Source organism: Mesocricetus auratus, unplaced genomic scaffold, assembly GCF_017639785.1.
Source record: "Mesocricetus auratus isolate SY011 unplaced genomic scaffold, BCM_Maur_2.0 Super-Scaffold_6730, whole genome shotgun sequence".
Taxonomy (NCBI): Eukaryota; Metazoa; Chordata; class Mammalia; order Rodentia; family Cricetidae; genus Mesocricetus; species Mesocricetus auratus.
Window position 1 is genome coordinate 24,191,522 of NW_024429184.1, and position 21,669 is coordinate 24,213,190.

At 38.2% G+C, this 21,669-nt stretch overlaps 1 protein-coding gene across 1 annotated transcript in view; it reads left to right on the forward strand.

The window, feature by feature from the left end:
- The window catches only part of Spaca1 (sperm acrosome associated 1), a 37,442-nt gene extending 20,471 nt beyond the window's left edge, over nt 1-16,971 (forward strand). Inside the window, exon 8 of the mRNA XM_005080832.3 lies at nt 16,629-16,971. Coding sequence (XP_005080889.2) covers nt 16,629-16,743 — 115 coding nt within the window. The 3' untranslated portion in view covers nt 16,744-16,971. The remainder of the gene's footprint in view (nt 1-16,628) is intronic.
- Nucleotides 16,972-21,669: the final 4,698 nt, after the last annotated feature.

Consider the following 21,669-nt stretch of genomic DNA (forward strand, 5'->3'; position numbering starts at 1 on the left):
GAATGCTGTTTTCCCTCTACCTCTCTGCCATCCTTTTCCCCATGGCTTAAATCTTTCAGATGCCTACATTATCTTCAACTCAAATTGATTCCTAGAGCTTCCGTTCTGCATTTATGACGAAGTTCTTCATTGATGCACCACTATCAATTTCAGGATGTATAGCACTGGAGGGGACTTCTCTACAGTATCATTCTTTACAGCAACAAAGCTAAAAGCCTCGTCTCATCTTTCTTCTTGCCCTGAAATTAGCTTCCATCTGCTACCTCTGCTGTAGCTTTCACTGTAAGAGACAGGGATGAGATGAAGGTTTCCCAAAGAGGCACTTGGACAAGAGCAGATATCCATTCCAGACCACATACCTACTTCTAAACTATAGAAAAGAGGAAAGAAGCATTTTGAGTCATTACGTGATTTAACCTCTTTTTATAATCTCCTTTATTTAGAAAGTGGTAAAAGCAGCTTCACAATAAAAAATCAAAGATGCTAGTAATTAAACAGCAAGTGAAGAGTGAAAGATAGAAGGAGAAAGAAAATGATAATCTCCTTTTATATCTGTAGATATGTGCTTTTGTCAACCTAGGTCAGAAAGGTTTTTATTACTGAGACTTCTAGCTGTTCAAAGGGCTGGAAATAGGCAACTATGAGTGTTCAGCCATAAATGGACCGTCTATATCAACCCCCACCTACCCAATGTTCAGAAAACATCAGGGAAGATGGTAAACAAAGAATGTAGTAACTGGAAGATGGAGAGAATGTTGTGAAATACTCTCTGCTGCATGTCTGTTGCTCACATGAATTGACAGCAGCTGTGGAAACAATTCCCTACTATATGCTAAGACATTGCAAAGAGCATTACAAACTCCAGCAGGACTAAAGAGTGGGTATGCTGTTGCTCATGAATATATATATATATGTATATATATATATTAATTTTTGCCTAAAAGTATTTCAACAAACTTTCCTAATGCCATGTGAGTTTCATTTGTGTGTAACTGTAAGCAAAAGACTTAGAAGTTTCTTCACTTGTCTCATGATACCATTGAATCTTACATTATCTGTGCAAGGTCAACTTTAGTCTCCTTTTCAAGATGAAGAAATGAACTTGGAGGAGGTTGAAGAATTCACCTTTATGGTATAAAAGAATTTAACTGGTTTTCTGACTTTACACTTAGCTTCCTTCCCATGCACTATCATCTTTTTAATATAATACTTAAATATGACAAATAAGCAGCAATTATGAAGATAAATAGCGCTTGTTTTTAAATTTTTAATAGGCAAGCACGTGCAACTGGTAATATTATGCATTCAACTATATCTATAGGTTAGATGTTGGAGGAGATCTAAAAAGAAGCTGGGTTAAAGAATTGAATGAAATGTGAATGAAAGCTCCCTGTTACCTCAGAAGTCTGAAGTCAAGGGGTAGAGAGGTGGACTAGATCCACATCACATAAATGAGTTTAGAAAATGTATTGCAACAAGCACATATCAGGTCCCTATGTTGGCTACCTGAAAAACCAAAATGGAGAGAGCAGGAAGTCATCAGAAACAAAAGATTACATGAAAACAGTGTGTGGACCTTTTTTCTAAGCCTAGAATGAAGTGAAAACTCCTGTGAAGAAAGGCAAGAGGTTTTGTAAATGGAGCCGTGTAAAAACAAAGAAATGACCTTCTCAAGTAAGGAAAGGGAACCCAGGAGCAGGAAGAAAGATCTTGAAACAGACAGTTAAGAAGTAATTTACATCAGCAATCGATAGACACATTAGTTTGAATAGGCAAGACTCAGCTATTAAGCTGACCACGAAAAACAGGTAAAAGAAACAAAAGGTACAGATCTAACTTGCTTGTAATGCAAAGCTTTCTAGCAAAATGGAAGAGTCAGATAGGTATAGGTGACAAAAAAGGTTTTGTAAGGTAGCAACTTAAAGCAAGGAGCCGCAGTTTCAAGTGGTGCTAACATCAAGAGTCTCCCATGGGGTAATTAAGGAGATGCCATACATGTTTTCGCTAAGATCAATTGTCTTCTTGTTATCAAGCTGATTAGTAATATTGATTAAACTAAAATAAATGTCACAAATGACTTTATTCTGGTTCAAAGGACTCATACAGAGGTTTTCTTTCCAAAGAAAAAGATACTGGGAACCACCATTGAAAAAAATGATTGACAAGGTCTCCTATTTTTTATTTATTTTTCCCTCATTTTTTATTTAAATTAGAAACAATCTTACTTTACATATCAATCCCAGTTCCCTCTCCCTCCCATCCTCCCATGATCCTCATCAATCCCCCATCCCATCCCCCTTCTGCTCCCCAGGGAGGGTGAGGCCTTTCATGGGGGATCATCAAAGTCTGTCACATCATTTGGGGCAGGGCCTAGGCCTTCCACCATGTGTCTAGACTAAGAGAGTATCCTCTATGGGGAATGAGCTCCCAAAGTTCATTTGTACACTAGGGATAAATACTGTTCCACTACCAGAGGTCCCATGGACCACCCAGGCCTCCTAACTGACACCCACATCCAGAGGACCTGGTTCAGTCCTATGCTGGTTTCCTAGCTGTCAGTCTGGGATCCATGAGCTCCCACTTGTTCAGATCAGTTGTTTCTGTGGGTTTTATCAGCCTGGTCTTGACCCCTTTGCTCATCACTCCTCCCTCTCTACAACTAGATACCAGGAGTTCGGCTCAGTGCTTAGCTGTGGGTGTCTGCCTCTGCTTCCATCAGCTACTAAATGAAGACTCTAGGGTGGCATATAAGGTAGTCATCAATCTCATTATAAGAGAAGGGCATTGAAGGCAGCCTCTCCACTATTGCTTAGATTGTTAGTTGGGGCCATCCTTGCAGATCTCTGGATATTTTCTCCTAGTGCCAGATTTCTCTTTAAACCTATAATGGCTCCCTCTATTAAGATATCTCTTTTCTTGTTCTTCTCTATTCTTCCACCCGACTCAACCTTCCTGATCCCTCATGTCCTCTCCCCTCCTCTTTTCTTCTCTTTCTCTTAGCTCCCTCTCCCCTCCCCCCATGCTCCCAATTAGCTCAGGAGATCTTGTCCCTTTCCCCTTCTCTGGGGGATTATCTATGACTCTCTTAGGGTCCTCCTTGTTTCGTAGCTTCTCTGGAGGTGTGGATTGTAGGCTGGTAATCCTTTGCTTATGGCTAATATTCATATATGAGTTGAGTACATACCATGTTTGTCTTTTTGTGACTGGGTTACCTTACTCAGGATGTTTTGTCTAATTCCATTCATTTGTCTGCAAATTTCAAGACTCCATTTTTTCCCCTCTGAGTAGTACTCCATTGTGTAAATGTACCACATTTCCTTTATCCATTCTTCAGTTGAGGTGCATCTAGGTTACTTCCAGGTTCTGGCTATTACAAATAGTGATACTATGAACATAGTTGAATAGATGTCTTTGGTGTATGAATGTGCATCTCCTGGGTATATCCCCAAGAGTGGAATTGCTGCATCTTGAGGTAGACTGATTCCCATTTTCCTGAGGAACCACCATACTGATTTCCAAAGGGGCTATACAAGTTTGCACTCCACCAACAGTGAAGGAGTGTTCCCCTTTCTCCATATCCTCTCCAGTATAAACTGTCATTGGTGTTTTTGATTTTAGCAATTCTGACAGGTGCAAGATGGTATCTCAGAGTTGTTTTGATTTGCATTTCCCTGAAGGCTAAGGATGTTGAGCACTTTCTTATGTGTCTTTCAGTCACTTTAGACTCCTCTATTGAGAATTCTATTTAGTTCTGTACCCCACTTTGTAATTGGATTATTTGGTGTTTTGGTGACTAGCTTATTGAGTTCTTCCTATATTTTGGAGATCAGCCCTTGGTCAGATGTAGGATTTTTGAAGATGTTTTCCCATTTTGTTTTTGCTTTCCCTTGATAAATGGAGATGATTACATCTATGTGATGAGGACCTTATCTACCTCTTTGCCCCAGCAGTGTTTGTGACTACTGAAGACTTGGGAATACAGCTCTGAAACTTGTCTGAGAGTTCTGCTTTCAAAGAACATTGCCACAAAGTTCAAAACAATATTTTTGGTGGTGAGACAGGGTCAATATATCCCATAGCCCAAATATAAGTTGCTACACAATGAGATGAGATGAGCTCCTGCAAAAGTTGCTGCAGGGTATGTGTGGGGTGGTGGTGGCTGTGTATGTAGCAGGGATGTGGAGGCACTCCTAGGGACAAGGACAAGGACATGTCTGCGTTCGCACCTGGAGTGAATGCCATGACCTACAGCAGGACCAATCAGACATCTGTCAGATGTGATCCAATGACTTTGAATACATTCTATCACACACACACACACACACACACACACACACACACACACACACACACCAAAAAAACTTTTTCTAGGGCTGGGGATATGTCTCATCTAGTACTTGCTTAGATGGCTAATATCTCTACAGCCCTCTCTAATCTCTTAATCTACTTTAATGCTTTTATCTTTCTTCTGTTGCTTTCACATCCTATAAGGCAAAGTAAGATTTAGATCCCAAGGTAGTTAATGTAAGAAAACATTACCAACTTTAGAACTTGCCCCTTCTTTTAGTAGTCATGATCCTTCTAGAGAACAAGGTAAAATCTGTAAAAGACAGTGCTGACTGGTAGGAAATGTTACTGTCCAGGTGGCATCTTCCATGCGATGTTCTTGCTAAAGGGTGATAGACGAAAAGGAAACCAGAAAGAACTGTTGTCCAAAGCATCTGCTGTTGTCCTTTGGGATCCCAGGTGTCATTCTATACATCAGGAAGAGGTCAGGGAGGGGAACTGCTGTGTGCTGTTCTGGTGCTTGTCTTTGTTCTCTGATCATTGGTTTATATCATCACAGATGGGTTCCTTGCTATATTTTGGAGAAACGTGTTATGTAAGTTTTATTCAAGAGTAGATCTAGAAATCTATGGAAAACAAGTTTATTCCAAACCAGTTAGTTTGGATCAGCTCAAAGAACAACAAAATAGGGGGAACATTATGTAAATATGAGGAAATCCTTACATTTGAGAGAAGGAACCCTCCTAGTACCTTAAATGCTTCCTTACAAAAATTTACTTTCTATATTATCGCTGCTGTTGCTACTACTATAGGTGTTTATTTTTAATCCTGTTTTGTGTTTAGAGTAGAAAATAGCAGGCACCTGAGATTTTATCAAGACTTGTCAACAGATAGAATATAGGATTTAAGATTAGAGGGATAATGAATGCAATGTGTCTCAGGCACATAGCTTGTGTGTGAATTTTGTAGAGCAACCCACACTCTCAAGATGTTCCTTTCATTATCTATAATTACACCTAGTCTGTTGTGTTTGGATAGAAATAAAAATAATTTTATAACTACTGCACAACAAAAACCATAATGAAATCTTCAAACCAGAGTTTACCATCTGGCAACATTTATGAATTAATTTTTTCCAAGTTCAAGTTCAAAAGGAGTGTCAGAATGACTAAGATAGGGTTTAGGGATTTTTGTATGTATGATAGAACCTTCTTTTGGATGATTGAGGGAGAGATTGTAGTCTTTGATAGTTAGCAGCTCATCTGACACAAATAGATTGTTCTTGTGTTAAACATAAGTAACTTCATATGAATCAATTTCAAGCAAAGCATGGGAGTTTCCAAACCATAAAAATAATCCAATCACCACATTGCTGACTAATATGAATGACTTCTAATTCTTCACCAGTCGCAAATATAGCCATGCTTACATTGTAGATGAGACTTGCATGCAAACCAAATAACTTGCTTCCTTAAGACGTTCCAAATTCATGAACAGAAACTTTGATACGGAGTCACTTCTTACAGAAAGAAATCATAAAGTTAACCTTTGTTTCCGCTTATTGGAACATTTATCTGTAAATAACCCTAATATCCATTGTCTGTTCTTGAAGATGACTAGCTTTACTGAGATATAGCTTGGTATTGGTTATTTTGGGCCATGTTTTTCTCTTATATTTTTGGTTGTGAGCCTAGCCTTTAACGGCTGAGCCATCTTTCCAGCCCGCCATGTTTTTCTCAGTCAAGCTTTTCTTTCTGTATTTTGTTGTGCTTTTGCTTTGACAGGGGCTGAGTATCAAACCCAGGACTTCATTAGTTCTGGGAAGTCCTAAGCCAATAAGTGAAGCCCTCACCCCATGTTTTTTTCAACTTGTAGATTTAATATTGTCACTTATTACAGAAAAGTTTGTCTGATGTTGCTATACTGTTAAATGTTTCTCTTGGATTTGTATGCTGTTTTATTCTTCAAAACTTCCATTCAGAAACCCCAGGGTGTATTCTTGGTCTGACTCTTCAACCTCTCTCAAATCCCATACCAGTTTATTATGTGCCCTACCAGCAGTCTTGTTGGACAGTCACACCTTCTTTTCTTGTCACAGCATCGCAAATATGGCTTTTGGGAGAGTGACACTAACTGGGACTCTGTTTTACCTATCTAAGAAAGCACATGTTAATCCCTTGATGTTGCCGTTCCAACTTTATCTTAATATAAGATTCAAGGTTGTTTCCTCTTCTTTGCTATTTCATCTGTTGTTGCTGTTATTTTGAGTAATTTCTAAACAAAGAAGCTTCAGTTTAGTTAAAAACATTATAGTTTTGTTTGAGAGTTTTCTATATAGTCATGGCGCAATGATGGTGTGGTGTCCTCTCTGATCACTGTTTCACTGTTTCATGATTCTAAATTACAGGGCAGTCCTGTGACTGTGGTATTAAACTCAGTTTCATGGAATGACATAGTCTAATGGATGAGGTTGGTTCGGGTGTGGCAATAAGACATTTAAAAAGCCTCTAGGTAGCATTTTCTCCATCTCAACAGAGAACACTGGAAAAAAACCAGCTTTTGTTGTGGTTGTTGTTATTCTTGTTTTTTTGTGGATTTGAGGTTCAGAATTACAGAAATCACTTGATTCCATCTTAATGAGAAGGCTAACATGGCATATTCAGAGAATGAAAACTGTCTTAGTTACTTTACAGTTGCTGTGACTAAACACCTTGACCAAGGTAACTAATAAAAGAAAGTATTAAATTTGGGGTTTACAGTTCCAGAGAGTTAGAGTCCATGACCATCAAGGCAGGAAGTATAGCAGTGAACAGATAGGCATGGCTCTGGAGCAGTAGCTGAGAACTCATATCCTGAGATTCAACCATGACACAAAGTGAGAGGCATGAGAAATGGCTTGATTCTTTGAAATCCTAAAGCTCACACCCCAGTGACACACCTCCCCCAATGAGACCAGACCTCCTAATCCTTTCCAAACAGTTCTGCTACCTAAGGACCAAGTGTTCAAATATATGAGTCAATGGGGACCATTCTTATTCCAATCACCACAGAAACCCAGGGTAAAGCAAGTGGATGCTCTTATCTATGCTAACCCTTAAATTGGCCTACCTCTGAACTTTCAGTTATTCTAGTCTATGCCAGCACACTTTCTTAGTGATTTAAATATGTTAACTTCTCTGATATGTCCAGAAAATTGTTTCAGTTAAAATTTATTTCAACAAGTTTCTTAGCTGGGTGTGGTGGCACACACCTTTAATCTCAGCAATTGGGAGGAAGAGGCAAGCAGATCTCTGTGAGTTCAAGGCTAGTCTGGTCTACAAAGTGAGTTTCAGGACAGCCAAAGCTGTTACACAGAGAAACCCTGTCTCAAAATCAAATCAAAACAAAACAAACAAAATCAACATGTTTTTTGTTTTGTCCCAGTGAAGCATGTACTGACATTCTGCCTCAGTAAATTCACTTAGAAAATATGACAAGTTTGAAATAGACAAGGCATTGAAATATGACCCTTTTTTTCAATAGAAAGCAAAGGTCAAGTATGATAGTAACTTTTCTATTGCTGTGATAAAACACAGATGAACACTTCTTTCAGAAGAAAGTGTTAATTTGGGGTTACAATTTCAGAAGGTGGAGGTCTATAATGGTGGGTGCAGCATCAGGAAAGTTTCTTTCAGCATCAGACAGAACATACAGAAACCAAGAGCCAGACAACCCGACAATGTTCAGAGAGTGAGAGAGACATTGGAACACTCAGCCCTAAAAAAGATGTCTCCATCAAAGCCCCGCCCCTACCTCAGGGCTCAGAGAACCCTGTGGAAGAGGAGGCAGAAAGAATGTAAGAGGGGATGGAGGACACCGAGGAAACAAGGCTTCCTAATCAAAAGGTCTTAGACACATATAAGCTTGTGAAGACTGAGCCACACACACACACACACACACACACACACACACACACACATTGTGTTTTTATGTGATTCTTGAGTGGGTGAATGAGTGGATCTCTGTGTCTATAATTTTTTCTCATGCCTTTTTCTTGGGCTGTTTGCCTTCTGTTTGTTTTGTCCTTTTCCCATGTGTTTGGTTTTATCTTATTATTATCCCTTATAAGCCTGTTTGTTTTCTAATGAGAGAAAGAAAGGGAATGGATCTGTGTGGTTGGGGAGGTGAGGAGGAATTGAGAGAAGTAGAGGAAAGGGAAAACATAATCAGAATATATTATATGAGAAAAAATTCATTTTCAATAAAAGAAAAAAACTATGAGCTATGTAAATCACTAGACAAATGGAATGAAGAGATTCATAGCTTAACTGTCAAATTAAACCAAGACACTGCCTTTGGGTTTAAGAAGGTACCACTCCCAAAAACATATGACTTATTATCAATTTTGTTGGTGTTTATGATTTTACAGTTTCAAATATATGATTTGAAAGGCTGTAAAAGTATCAAAAAATAAATAATAAAATAAAAGTTTTAGAGTCCTGAAAGTCTTTCACAGTCTTGACCCTGTTTAAAAGCCCCAATCCAATGCCTCTTCTGAGACCCAAGACAATTTCTTTTTTTTGTTTGTTTGTTTTTTTTGTTTGTTTGTTTGTTTGTTTTTCGAGACAGGGTTTCTCTGTGGCTTTGGAGGCTGTCCTGGAACTAGCTCTTGTAGACCAGGCTGGCCTCGAACTCACAGAGATCCGCCTGCCTCTCCCAAGACATTTCTTACAAAATGAAAAAAGCAAATCACATTCTTCCAACATACAATGACACAGAATATACATTTCCATTCCAAATGAGAGAATGGCAGCATAGTGAGGAGACACTGGACCAAAGCAGCCCAGCAAAGCAAACTCCAAATCTTGTAGCTCCATGTCTGATGTCAAAGGGTTTAGATGATTCTGTCTTCCAACCTTGCTGTCTGTAAGACATAACACTTAGGTTGGTTCCATTCCCCCATGCGCAACTCTCCTTAGCAGATCTCATGATTCTGACACCTCTTACATCTTAGAGTCTCCAATATAACCCAGGCCTAACTATCACAGCTTCTTTGCAATGGCCTTTCATAGTTTCTTGACATCTCAGGCCTTTGCGACAGGGACTGCCCTATTCCATATTTCCTGGCCTCAGTGGCTTTCCATAAAAATGGAGGAATATTTTATGGCCCTTTTCTTCATGTAGTCATCATTATTCTAAACTATCACTTGGTGGATGATACTGCCACATTCTGCTGTCAACTTGGGATAGACCTCTGGACCCCTGAATGACATTTGCAGAAACTTTAGTTTGTAGTTCATTTCTTGGAGCATAAGATTCCTTAGACATTTTGTTTTCACAAGTTGGAAGCTTAGCTGCTGGTGGTCTTTGCCTGACAGCACCTATTCCTTTACTCCTTGGTGGCATTACTGTGCTTAGCGATCTCTTCCAGCACTTCTTCATTAGGTGCTGTGTTAAGCTTGCCAGTGTCCTTTTCCTCTCCAAATTGCCCATTTTCTACTTCTTTATGCTCCACTTGTTTCATTTTGTTTATTTTCCCGGTTGACCTGCTATAACATAGTGATTGCTAATAACTGTGCAAGACTCAGTGTTGGGTGTTTTGAAATCTCCTTTACCAAAAATCTATTCTATTCCTCTAAAAACTATCCCCAGACAAGTTCTTAGGACATGGTCAGAAAGTAGCTATTTACTAAAATACTACAATAGTTCAGAACCTCTTGAGCTGGTCCTCCCTGGTCCATGTTGCTCTCAACACTGTGTTCCAAGCTCCTAGGACAGTCCATTAAGCTCTACTAACAGTCTTTACAGCTTTTCTAGTTCAAAGTACAAATGTCTTCCACATTTCTCCAAAAAAACAAAACAGAACCAAAAAATCCACATTGTTGGGCTTTTCACAGCAGTACCCCACTTCCTGTATTAATTAACTTCTGTATTAATTACTTATCTATTGCTATGATAAAACACTATGAACTAGACAATTTATAGAAGAAAAGATTTATTTTTGGCTTGTGGTTCCAGAGGGTTGGGTCTATAACAGCAGGAACAGTAGACAGTAGACATGGTAGCTGAAGGTTTACATCTCAAACCACAAGCATCAAGTAGAGGGTGCACTAGAAATAGCACACAGCTTTTTCTCCGCCCCCCTCCCTACAACATAGTTCTTCTAGCAAGTCCATATCTCTTAAACCTACCCAAAATGGGTGCCAAATATTTAGATGCCTGAGAATATGGGGCACATCTCATTCCAACCACAATAAACCTATGGCAGATGACTTGGACTGTTGCACACTTACCAAAATGTCCAAGAATTCTGTATCCTTTATCAATGTGACAGTTACTAAATCATCACATATTCAGAGCCAATTCACTTTTTCTCTGTGGTTTTTAGTAAGAACTGATTATTCTAAACAAAATTATGCTCCCATAAATAAGATTTTAAGGCTAAATTGCAAACTAAATGCTGAAAAAAGTTCTGGTTTTCCTTCTGGAAATGATCAGAGGAAGTAATGTGTGGGACTGTGAGTTGACTAAAGAATGATAAGATGGAGAATACACAGCTGGGGGGGGGGAACTTTCAGACTCTTCTGTACTCGTTTCCAAGCATTCCCTTTTGCTGTATCTAGCACTTCACTGAGAGACTACTTTTGTCATAAGTAAAATGATAAAATACATAATAGTGTTGATTTCTTCTTGAAAACCTTTACAGTTTTTGAACCATCAAGTTTCATTGTCATGTTTAATTATTGATGCTTTTGCTCAGTCCCACCTGATCGGCATCATTCATTTAGCACCTGTCCTACACTAAGTAAGAGAGAGGACCTGTAGATAAATAAGAGAGTTCCCATCTTTGAGGTCCTCTAGGCTCCACCAACAAGGACACATTCAAACACAGCCACCCCATGGAGGGCTTCACTATCCTTGGGGAGTGGGAATGGGTGGAGGGTGGGTTGGGAGAGTTGGTAGGGGGCATGGGAGGATGGGAGGGAGAGGACATGGGGAATTGATATGTAAAATAAGATGATTTCTAAAATAAAAACAAAGTAGTAGAGAACAGTAACACAGCCAATGGTAACAAAGTCAGACTCTGCATTTCATGGGGCTGTCCTTGTACTTACTAGCAGAAATACCAACATAGTGAAGATGTGCAAAAGAGATCAGAGATAGCTCCTGAGGATTGGGTCTAACCAAACCTGCTCTATCACAGGTGTGAGTTCCCACCACACTATATGCAGAGAGCTTATAAGCATCTAAAGGGCCTCAAAGATGGGAACTCTCTTATTTATCTACAGGTCCTCTTTCTTACCTAGTGTAGGACAGAATGCTAAATGAATGATGCTGAGTAGGTGGGACTGAACAAAAGCACAGTCACGCCCCGTGTGAGCATTATAAATATTTTAACTGAAACAATATAGCTGAAGAAATTCTAAGTCAACCCCTTCTGTGGTGATACTTTGCTTGTTGTACAAATAAAGCCTGTGTGAGGGTCAGAGAATGGAGCTTGCCACCAACTAACCATAGAGGTCTGGAGGTCTCTACAGACAGACAGGAAGTGAGGTGACTGGGCAGAAACAGGGTATAAGCAGGAAGAAACAAGTAATCACTCTCTTGTCTGCTGAGACACTAAGGTGTGCCATGGCTCCTTCTCTCTGGTCTCTTAGCATTTTCCTCTATATCTGACTCAGGCTTTTTACTATCTAGACCAATTAAGAACTCCATTTACACGTAAAACCTGACAAAAGCTTAAAAGGGCATTCTAAACACAACAGAACAGAGACAAGCATGGCTTCTTGGTAGCAGCATTTTCTCAGGTGGGCTCTGTTTGCTAGAGGCAAGCGGAGGCACAGCTCCTTAAAGAAAGACTTCCTGACTTAACATTAGCAGCAAAATCACAGGGCTTTTTAAAAAAATCTTTTTCTTTTTCCTCTCTTTTTTATTTAAATTAGAAACAATATTATTTTACATATCAATCCCTGTTCCCTCTCCCTCCTCTTCTCCCCTGTCCCCCACCAGCCCCCTATCCCAACCCCTTTCTGCTCCCCAGAGAGGCTGAAGCCTTCCATGGGGAATCTTCAAAGTCTGTCACATCATTTGGAGCAGGGCCTAGATCCTCCCCAATGTGTCTAGGCTGAGAGAGTATCCCTTTATGTGAAATGGGCTCCCAAAGTTCAATCCTACACTAGGGATAAATACTGATCCACTACCAGAGGCCCTGTAGACTGCCCAGGCCTCGTGACACATACATTCAGGGGATGTGGGTCAGTCTTATGCTGGTTTCCCAGGTATCTGGGGGCCACGAGCTCCCCCTTGTTCAGGTCAGCTGTTTCTGAAACACAGGGCTCTTTTCGAATTCCCTACTACAAAACAGTTAAATGGTGTATGAACAGCTGGCATGCTTCTTAGTGGTGGCATGAACCTAGAAACTCTGCCATGAAGCCTAGACTCTCAGAAAGCCAAGGAATAATCAGGGTCAGCCAACATGCTTTACTCTTAGCCGTGCAGATTAAAGACTCACATGGTCAGAAAAAGATAGAGACACTAAAGACTAAAAAGAAAAACCAGATAAAAAACAAGCAAACCCACCAAATTCATAAATCCCAATGCTATAACTTCATATATGAAACACACACACACACACACACACACACACACACACACATACATACATACATACATAAGAAGGGTGGGGGAGAACTACTAATTCTATAGTACTAGTGCCTAGTGAGAGGGAGTAAAGTTGTATATTCAAAGAAATGGAAAAAGAAAATAAGCTCCTGAATGAGAACATTTACAAATGAACAACTGAATGAAATAAGAAAAGTAATACAAGAAATGTAACAACTAAGGAATCGAAATACTGAAGAAAAACAAAGTGAAAGGCCATGAATGAAAAGCATGATTTATCAAATTAAGATCTATATAAGTCTCACCAATAAAATGGATCAAGAAGGGGATCTGAACCTGAAGAGAAAGATTAAATAATAAGAAAGTAAGAGTAGTAATTCCAAGATATATGTGACACTTTGAAAATATCAAGTCTACATATAATAACATTCAAGGAAGAATCCCCTCAAGGCTCAGAAGCCTTTTACAGAGTAATAGAAAAATAAAGAATCATAATAGAAAATTTCCCAGAATTAGGAAAAAAGATGCTCATCTTAATACAGGAGGCATTCAGGACACCAAACAGACAAAACCAGAGAAAAAGCTCACATCATATTATTACAATTAAAACACTAAATATACGAAACAAGGAAAGTGTATTTACAGTCATATATAAAGGTAGATCCCTCAGCAGTTTAACTGACATAAAATTCAAAAGTCATGAGGACTTAGGATGATGCCTTTCAAGTTATGAAAGACAACAACTGTCAACCTTGACTATGACACACAGAAAAACTATTTGTGATTAAAGGAAAATAAAAATTTTTCATGATAGCAAAAGATCTATTCATGGAAAGGAGTTAGGGAATTTATGACCACTAAGCTAGATTTACAGAGGACGCCTCAAGAGAAAAACAAAATTATGAGACCACAAGGAAAGAATGAGCCCCACTAAAATAAGAATTAATCAAGATGAGATATAAAAACAAACACTACAAAAAAGAACAATATGACAGGAACAAGTTACTTCCAAGAGTAACTGTGAATATTATGACTCAATTCCCCAATCAAAAGACTCAGAATGGTAAATTAGATCTAGAAAATAAAGCAGGCGCCATCTATGTTTTTGTCTCTAAGAAACACATCTGAATACAAAACAGACACTACCTTAGAGTTAAATGATGGAAAAAGGCATTCCATGCTACAAACTCTATACCACCAATGCTTCTTTTAGTATATGTCATGCACGTATAAATGTTCAATGTATATAGAAAAAATTATATATATAACTTCGAACATTCAACAAATAGTCTGAGGGAACAATCAGGTATCTCTGTTTTGATATCTAATAGAATAGACTTCAAAAATAATAAGAAGAAATGAAAACTCCATATTGATTAAGGGAAAAATTCATCAATAATATTTAAGGGAAAAATGACACAACACTGAATTGTCTTCTAAATACCTATTCTTATAGACAAAAGCCTCCATTGCAATGAATGATGGGGAACACAGTATCTATAGTTACATAAATTGGCCCTGCACAAGTCAAACTCTTATCAGTCAGTAAATGGGACCTTTCCCTTTACCTCTGAACTATTGGAAATTGATTCTGGAAGAGGGGAATCACTGTCTTTAGTTTTGTGGCCACTGGTGATACCACTAGGCTACAGCATATAGCTTCAAACTCATGGCCACAAAGATGTCCTAATTAGTCTCAGTAGGTCACAAACAAAACAAGTCATTATGAACACTCAAGAGAGACATGTGGAGAGGAGGAGGGGTGAAGGGGAGTAATAGGAAAGTGGAGGTGAGCATGGTCAGTGCATTACACATGTGTGAAAATGCCTCAGAACAAATTTATTTAATAAATTTAGGATACTATGAAGCTAAAAAGTTCTGAACACAGGTGTACCCATTTTTTATGAAACATATAATACCACAGTCAAAGAATAGCCCTTGATTAATCTTTGAATAATTAACCTTGATTAAGAACAAAAACAGTAGGTAGCTTTACTACCCGGTTCTCACCAATTGATAGGTAAAAGAGAGAAATATCTGAATTAAATAACATCATAAACTTAACAGACATCTATAGAACATTTCATCTAAATGCTGAATGACATAAATTATTCTCAGAAACTCACAGAACTTTTTCAAAAATTGATAGTATATTAGTACATTAAAACAATCTCAACAGTTAGAGCAAATTGGAAGAATTCCTTGTATTCCATATGATTCAGATGGGAAAAGACTATAAACCAAGAGAAACCCTAGAACATAGGCAAACTCATGGAGATTAAACAACACCTTACCAGGTAATAAATCAATCATTAAGGAAATCAAGAAGGAAGTTTTTAAAATCCTAGAATCAAATGAAAATACAATGTAACAAAAGATATGGGACACAATGAAAGCATTCCAAGGGAGTTTTATAGTTCTGTCTACAATAAGAAGTCAGAAATCTCAAACAAATGGCTTACTTACATAGCTTGGAGCCCTAGAAAAAGAAGAACAAGGTAAATCATAAATCAGTAAATAGAAACAAATGAAAATCAGGTATAAATTAATGAAATAGAAACAATATAAAGAACGAATGGAGCAAAGAGTTAGCTCTTTGAAAAAAATAAACAAAAATTACAAAACCTTAGCCAAACCAAACAGAGAGGAACTAAATTAATAAAATTTAAAAGGAAGAGGAAGCCATTAAAAAATGTAAAAGTTCTAATGGTCCTACCTTAAAGCTTACATTATGCTAACCTGGGAAAATATTTAAAAATAAATAAGTTGTACATGTATATGACCTAACAAAATTAAACCAAAATAAGATTAAAGATTTAAATATATCCATGAAAATAGAGATTTAAACAGTAATTAAATATCCCCTGAATAAAACAGCCCAGGCCTAGATAGACTATCTTCAAATTTTTCTTAATCCTCAATTTAAAAGTAGCCCTAATGCTTCTCAAATTATTCTATGAAACAGAAAAAGAAGGAAACTAATAACCTTTTATGAAGCTACTCTCTCTCTCTCTCTCACACACACACACACACACACACACACACACACACACACACACACACACACACAAAGATAAAGATAAAAATGTGACCACCAAAGAAAATTACAGTCCTCTTTCTTTGATGAACACGCACACAAACATTCTTAATACAATATTTAAAAACTGAACTCAAGATACCATTAAAAAGGTCATTTATCATAGTCCAGCTGGCTTCCTTATAGGGATACAGAGATGGTTTAGTACATATAAATCAATAGATGTTATATATTTCATAAATAGACTCAAAGACAGAAATCACATGATCATCTGTGTATCTTTTTGACGAAATCCAACATTCTTTTGTGTTGAAAGTTCTGAAGAAACTTAAAATAGAAGAAACATTTTCCAACATAATAAAGGCTATATTTGACAAACCTCTACCCTGCATTATATTAAGTAGTATAGGAAGAGATTTGGGGACTGCGCTGCTAGCTATGCGATGCACTAGAGGCACATACGGATGTGGTAATGAAAGAGCAGTGAACTACACGCTAGCCATGTCCACTTTGGGCACTGCTAGAGGCATGTATGGAGGTGATAATAAGAGACCGTGCAGGAGAGACGCATGCTCTCTTTTCAGCTCCGGTTCTGTGGCAAAAGCTGTGCTGAGTCACCTTGGTTGCCTGTTTTCTATTGTAAGTAATTTCTACAATAAACAGTTACCTATACCCTCAACAAGTGTGCTGCTTATCGTTACAGCGACAGATTGGTGTCAGGAGTTTCGAAACATGGATCAAGACACCCTGAGAGCGACTGCTCCTCTTCAGCCCAAACACCGCCAGCTCCAGGCACAAGTGGGCTCTCCTATCGCTAAGTTCCCCACCACTTTGCTCAGCAAGGCATGATTCCCGCCTCCCCTGCCACTGCTCACAACCAGGAACAAGCAACTTAGAAGCTGCTGCATTCGCCTGCTGGTAAGGTTCCCGTGGTCTTCCAAGATTTCTCTCTCGGTCACGTACTCCTTTACTGGAAGCCTGCTGAATTCCGCCTGAATAAAAATCCACTGCTAATAAGCTTAACTGCTCTATACATATGGCGAATAACATTACAATACAGGACGTTAAGAATTTTCTTGTTTTTTATATAGATGGGATTTTGGAAAGGGTTGGGGACCTACATGGAAGGTACTTTCTACCTACAATAGTGGTTATCAGTTTGATAATCCATATAATTTTACTAAAGAAATGGTTCGAAAATAGGGAAAAATGACAAACTTATACAGATTATATATATGGTCATCACAAGACGGTTTTGAAATACTAGTACAAAGAATTCAGAAAATGGAAAATTCCTTGCAGGATAGTAAGGAAGGTTTGGTAAAAAATATTCAGAATATTCAAAATGATAATGAAGATCTGAAAAACAGGTTTAAAGATACAGAACATAAAACTGAATTACTTTCAGGAAAAATGTGTTCCATATCTATTGATTCAACAGACAGAATAGAAAAAATAGAATGTAATGTTGAAACACTTAACCAAAAAAAAAACTGTACTGTGTTTGATGATTTCACTAGCAAACTACAAAGATTGGAACATAAGATTGAAATGCTAACAGGAAAAATTTGTTCCATGTCTGAGAGCAATGACAAACTAGCTGATAGAACATTATTTCTGGAAGGTAGTTTACATTCTATTCAGATACTTTCTAAGGATGGATATATTAAATGGTTGGAATCACATATAAATAATGAATGCAAAAAATGAATGATTCCATGATGTCCTTGGAAATTTATTTGAGCCGAGAACTTCAAGAGCTCAGAGAAACAATGATAAATAGATTGCAGGTCTCAGAAGACATCCACTCTGATACTTTAAAATCAGACATACAAGCAACAGGTCATGACAGAGTTTTACCTATACCTCTCAGACACCACGAAGACCTCCTGAAGTTGTTATGCCCTCTCCTATGGTGTACCCAGTATCTGTAACCAAAAAACCAGCAACAAAGAAGCACCCAAATGGCTTCGTTTCTAATCAATGGGAACCTATACAGATGAAGGACCTAAAGGGAATCAAGGAGGCCATTGTTTCATATGGTCTTCATTCTCCCTGTGTCAGGGAGCTCCTGAAATCATAGGCCACTGCAAATAGAGTGACCCCTAGATATTGGAGCCAATTGGCCTCAGCGGTGTTCGAAAATTCATGTCAAATACAATGGAGAGCTTTATATAGACAAGAGGCAGAAGCCCTAGACATTCAGGGATTAAAGAAAGGCTATGAAGTGCCCCAAGACAAGATTCTTAGGGAGGGTGCTTATGCTGACCTAGAGGCTCAGGCTGCATATGATGAACACATATTGTCTTTATGCTGCACAGCTGCTTTGAATGCTTTGGATAAGGTTTATGAAACAGGAGAGACAATGCAATCCTATACCAAAGTAGTAGAGGGTCCAAGGGAAAGGTTCACTGAATTTTTAGAAAGATTGTCTAGAGCAGTAGAAGTACAGGTAACAGATCCAGAATCTAGGTGACTCCTCATAGAATATTTGGCATATGAGAATGCAAATCCACAATGCAAGCAGGTACTTTGACCATCAAAAATAAGATCAGCACCATTGGAGGAATGGGTCCCATATACAGCTAACCTTGAATATAAAGGTAAGGATACAGGAGTTTGGGTAGATGAAGCAATTTCTACAGGTTTGAAGAAGCACCAGGATGCCAAATGCCTTAACTGTGATGATATAGAGGCCTGGGTAGGGGAGGCAATCTCCAAAAATTTCAACAGACATAAAAATGCTAAGTGCTTTAACTGTGGTAAATAGGACATCTGAGTAGGAACTGTAGATGAAGCATTCCTAGAAATATTGAATGCTTCCAACAGAAGGCCTCAGCCTTCTGGTCTCTGCAGGAGGTGTGGCAAAGGCAGACAATGAATCAAGGAATGCACTAGATGGATTGACTTTATTGGGCCAGAATGACAGAGAGGAAGATTGAAGCCATATGTTGCAGATATTGCTATAAATCTCTGGGGTTGGAATACACAGGTTAACATTCCTCCTGTATCAGATATGAATCATAGACAAACACTTGGTGGTAGAAAAAATATTGTAAGGCATTACAGAAAACAGATTCCAAACATACAGGCTGTACAAAAACAGGATGCTAGTGCCAAACCTACAGACCAACTAAAAGCTCTACCCTTAAAATAGCTAACAGATGAACCTTTCTGGGTAGGTCAATGGCCTATGACCTCTGAGAAGTTAGAGGCTTTGGAGAAGTTAGTTCAGGAAGAGCTATATGCTGGACATATTGAAGAATCAACTAGTGCATTGAATTCACCTATTTTTGTTATCAAAAAGAAGTCAGGGAAATGGAGAATGGTTACTGAGCCATCAACAAGGTAATTCAGCCTATGGGCTCTCTACAACCTTGGATGCCACTAACTTCTCTAGTACCTAAGAATCGGCCAATTATAGTAATAGTGCTTTTTCACTATACCATTACAAGAAAAAGACAGAGAAAAGTTAGCTTCACAGTATCTACCTATAATAATTCCCAACCGGTATGAAGATTTCAGTGGAAAGTGTTGCCACAAGGAATGTTAAATAGCCTGACTTTATGCCAGTATTTTGTGCACAAACCTCTGGAAATAATTTGTAAACAATTTCCACAATTGTAAATATATCATTATATGGATGACATATTACTGTCGGGTTCAAATAAAGGTACTTTGGAAAAGATGTTTGAAGCAGTAAAGGAAACTTTGCCTTGCTGGGGATTACAAATTGCCCCAGAAAAAAATACAAAAAGGAGATTCTATTAATTATTTAGGTTATAAAATAGACTCACAGAAAATTAGACCGCAGAAGGTACAGATCAGAAGAGATGGTTACCAGACTCTTGATGATCTTCACAAACTATTAGGAGAAATCTCTCAAATACAGACAATTATTGGAGTAGAAGGGCATGATTTAAAACAACCAAAATATGGCCTTCAAAGGAGACAAAGGTGTAAATAGTCCATGAGTACTATCAGCTGAGGCTGAAAAGTAATTAGAATAGGTAGAAAAGAGAATATTAGAAGCACATGTGGACCGTGTGGAACCAAAACTGGACTGCATTCTGGTTATTTTACCATCTAGAGAATACCCCTCAAGAATTTTAATGCAGAGGGAAAACATCATCCTAGAATGGGTATTTCTGCCACATAAACAAAATAAAAAACTGAAAACATATAAATAAAAGATCTCTGATTTGATATTAAAAGGTAAGTTAAGGCTTCGTCAACTGACTGGAAAAGACCCAGCAGAAATTATTGTACCTTATGGAATTATTTCCTCCTTATGGAAGGATGACGAATATTGGCAAATGGCATACAGTAACTTTTTGTGAACATTTAGTAACAACTATCCCAATTCAGAGAGAATCAAATTCATAAAGAAAACAATTTGGATTCTTCCACATATCATGATAAAATCACCTATTTCTGGAGTTCTTACCTTCTACACAGATGCAAACAAATCAGGTAAGGCAGGGCACAAATCAGGAAATGTAAGTAAAGTAGTTCAAAGCTCTTATAAAAGGCAGAGTTGTACACCATTCTCATGGTACTTAAACTTTATAGAGCCTCTCAATATAGTCACGGATTCTCAGTATGCAGAGCAAGTTGTCTTGCACATTGCGACTACAGAATTTGTTCATGATGGCACAGAATTAACCTCATTGTTTTTACAATTACAGGAAACCATCAGAAACAGAACTCATCCTATATATATAACACACATCAGATCCCATACGGGTCTGCCAGGTCTTCTGGCACAAGGCAATGATGAGATTAATCATTTATTAATAGGAAGTATGTTGGAAGCTCCAGAATTTCATAAGAAACACCACATTAACAGCAAAGGTTTAAAGAAGGATTTTTCTATCACCTGGCAACAAGCCAAGGAAATAGTAAAAAACTGCCCCACTTGCTCATTCTACAATCAAACTCCATTAACAGCAGGTAGTAATCCCAAAGGTATTTGTAGGAATGAAATTTGGCAGATGGATGTTTTTCACTTTCCAGAATTTGCCACTTTGAAATATGTTCACCATACCGTAGACATTTTCTCAGGCTTCCAATGGGCTACTGCCCTCAGTTCTGAAAAGGCTGATTCTGTTATCACATACCTCTTAGATGTGATGGCTGTTATGGGTATACCTGCACAAATAAAAACTGGCAATGTTCCAGCATATGTCTCCAGTGAATTGGAACAGTTTTTCAAATATTATGATATAAAACATGTAACTGGTATACCTTATAATCCCACAGGACAAGCAATTGTTGAAAGAGCCAACTGAACCTTAAAAGAAATGCTTCATAAACAGCCAGGGGGAACAAAGACTCCCAAACACAGGTTACATAATGCTTTACTAACGTTGAACTTTCTTAATGCTAATGAAAAAGGACAAACTACTGCAGAAAGACACTGGACTACAGAGAAGATGTCTGAACTGAACCAACCAGTGTATTTCAAGGATGTTATAACCTCAGTCTAGAAACCAGGATATGTGTTACATTGGGGAAGGGGTTTTGCCTTTGTTTCCACAGGAGAAGAAAAGCTTTGGATTCCATCGAAATTAATTCTGAACAGAAGACATCTCAGGAGGAGGAAAGATTACAGCTCATCTACAAGGTCATATTCTACCATGGGTAAAGTGACCTCATAAAAGAAAAGAGAAGTGTTTTGTTTTTTGTCTTCACAGGAAAACTCAGCAAAAAAAAAAAAATACTGGACGTATGGATACCTGAAG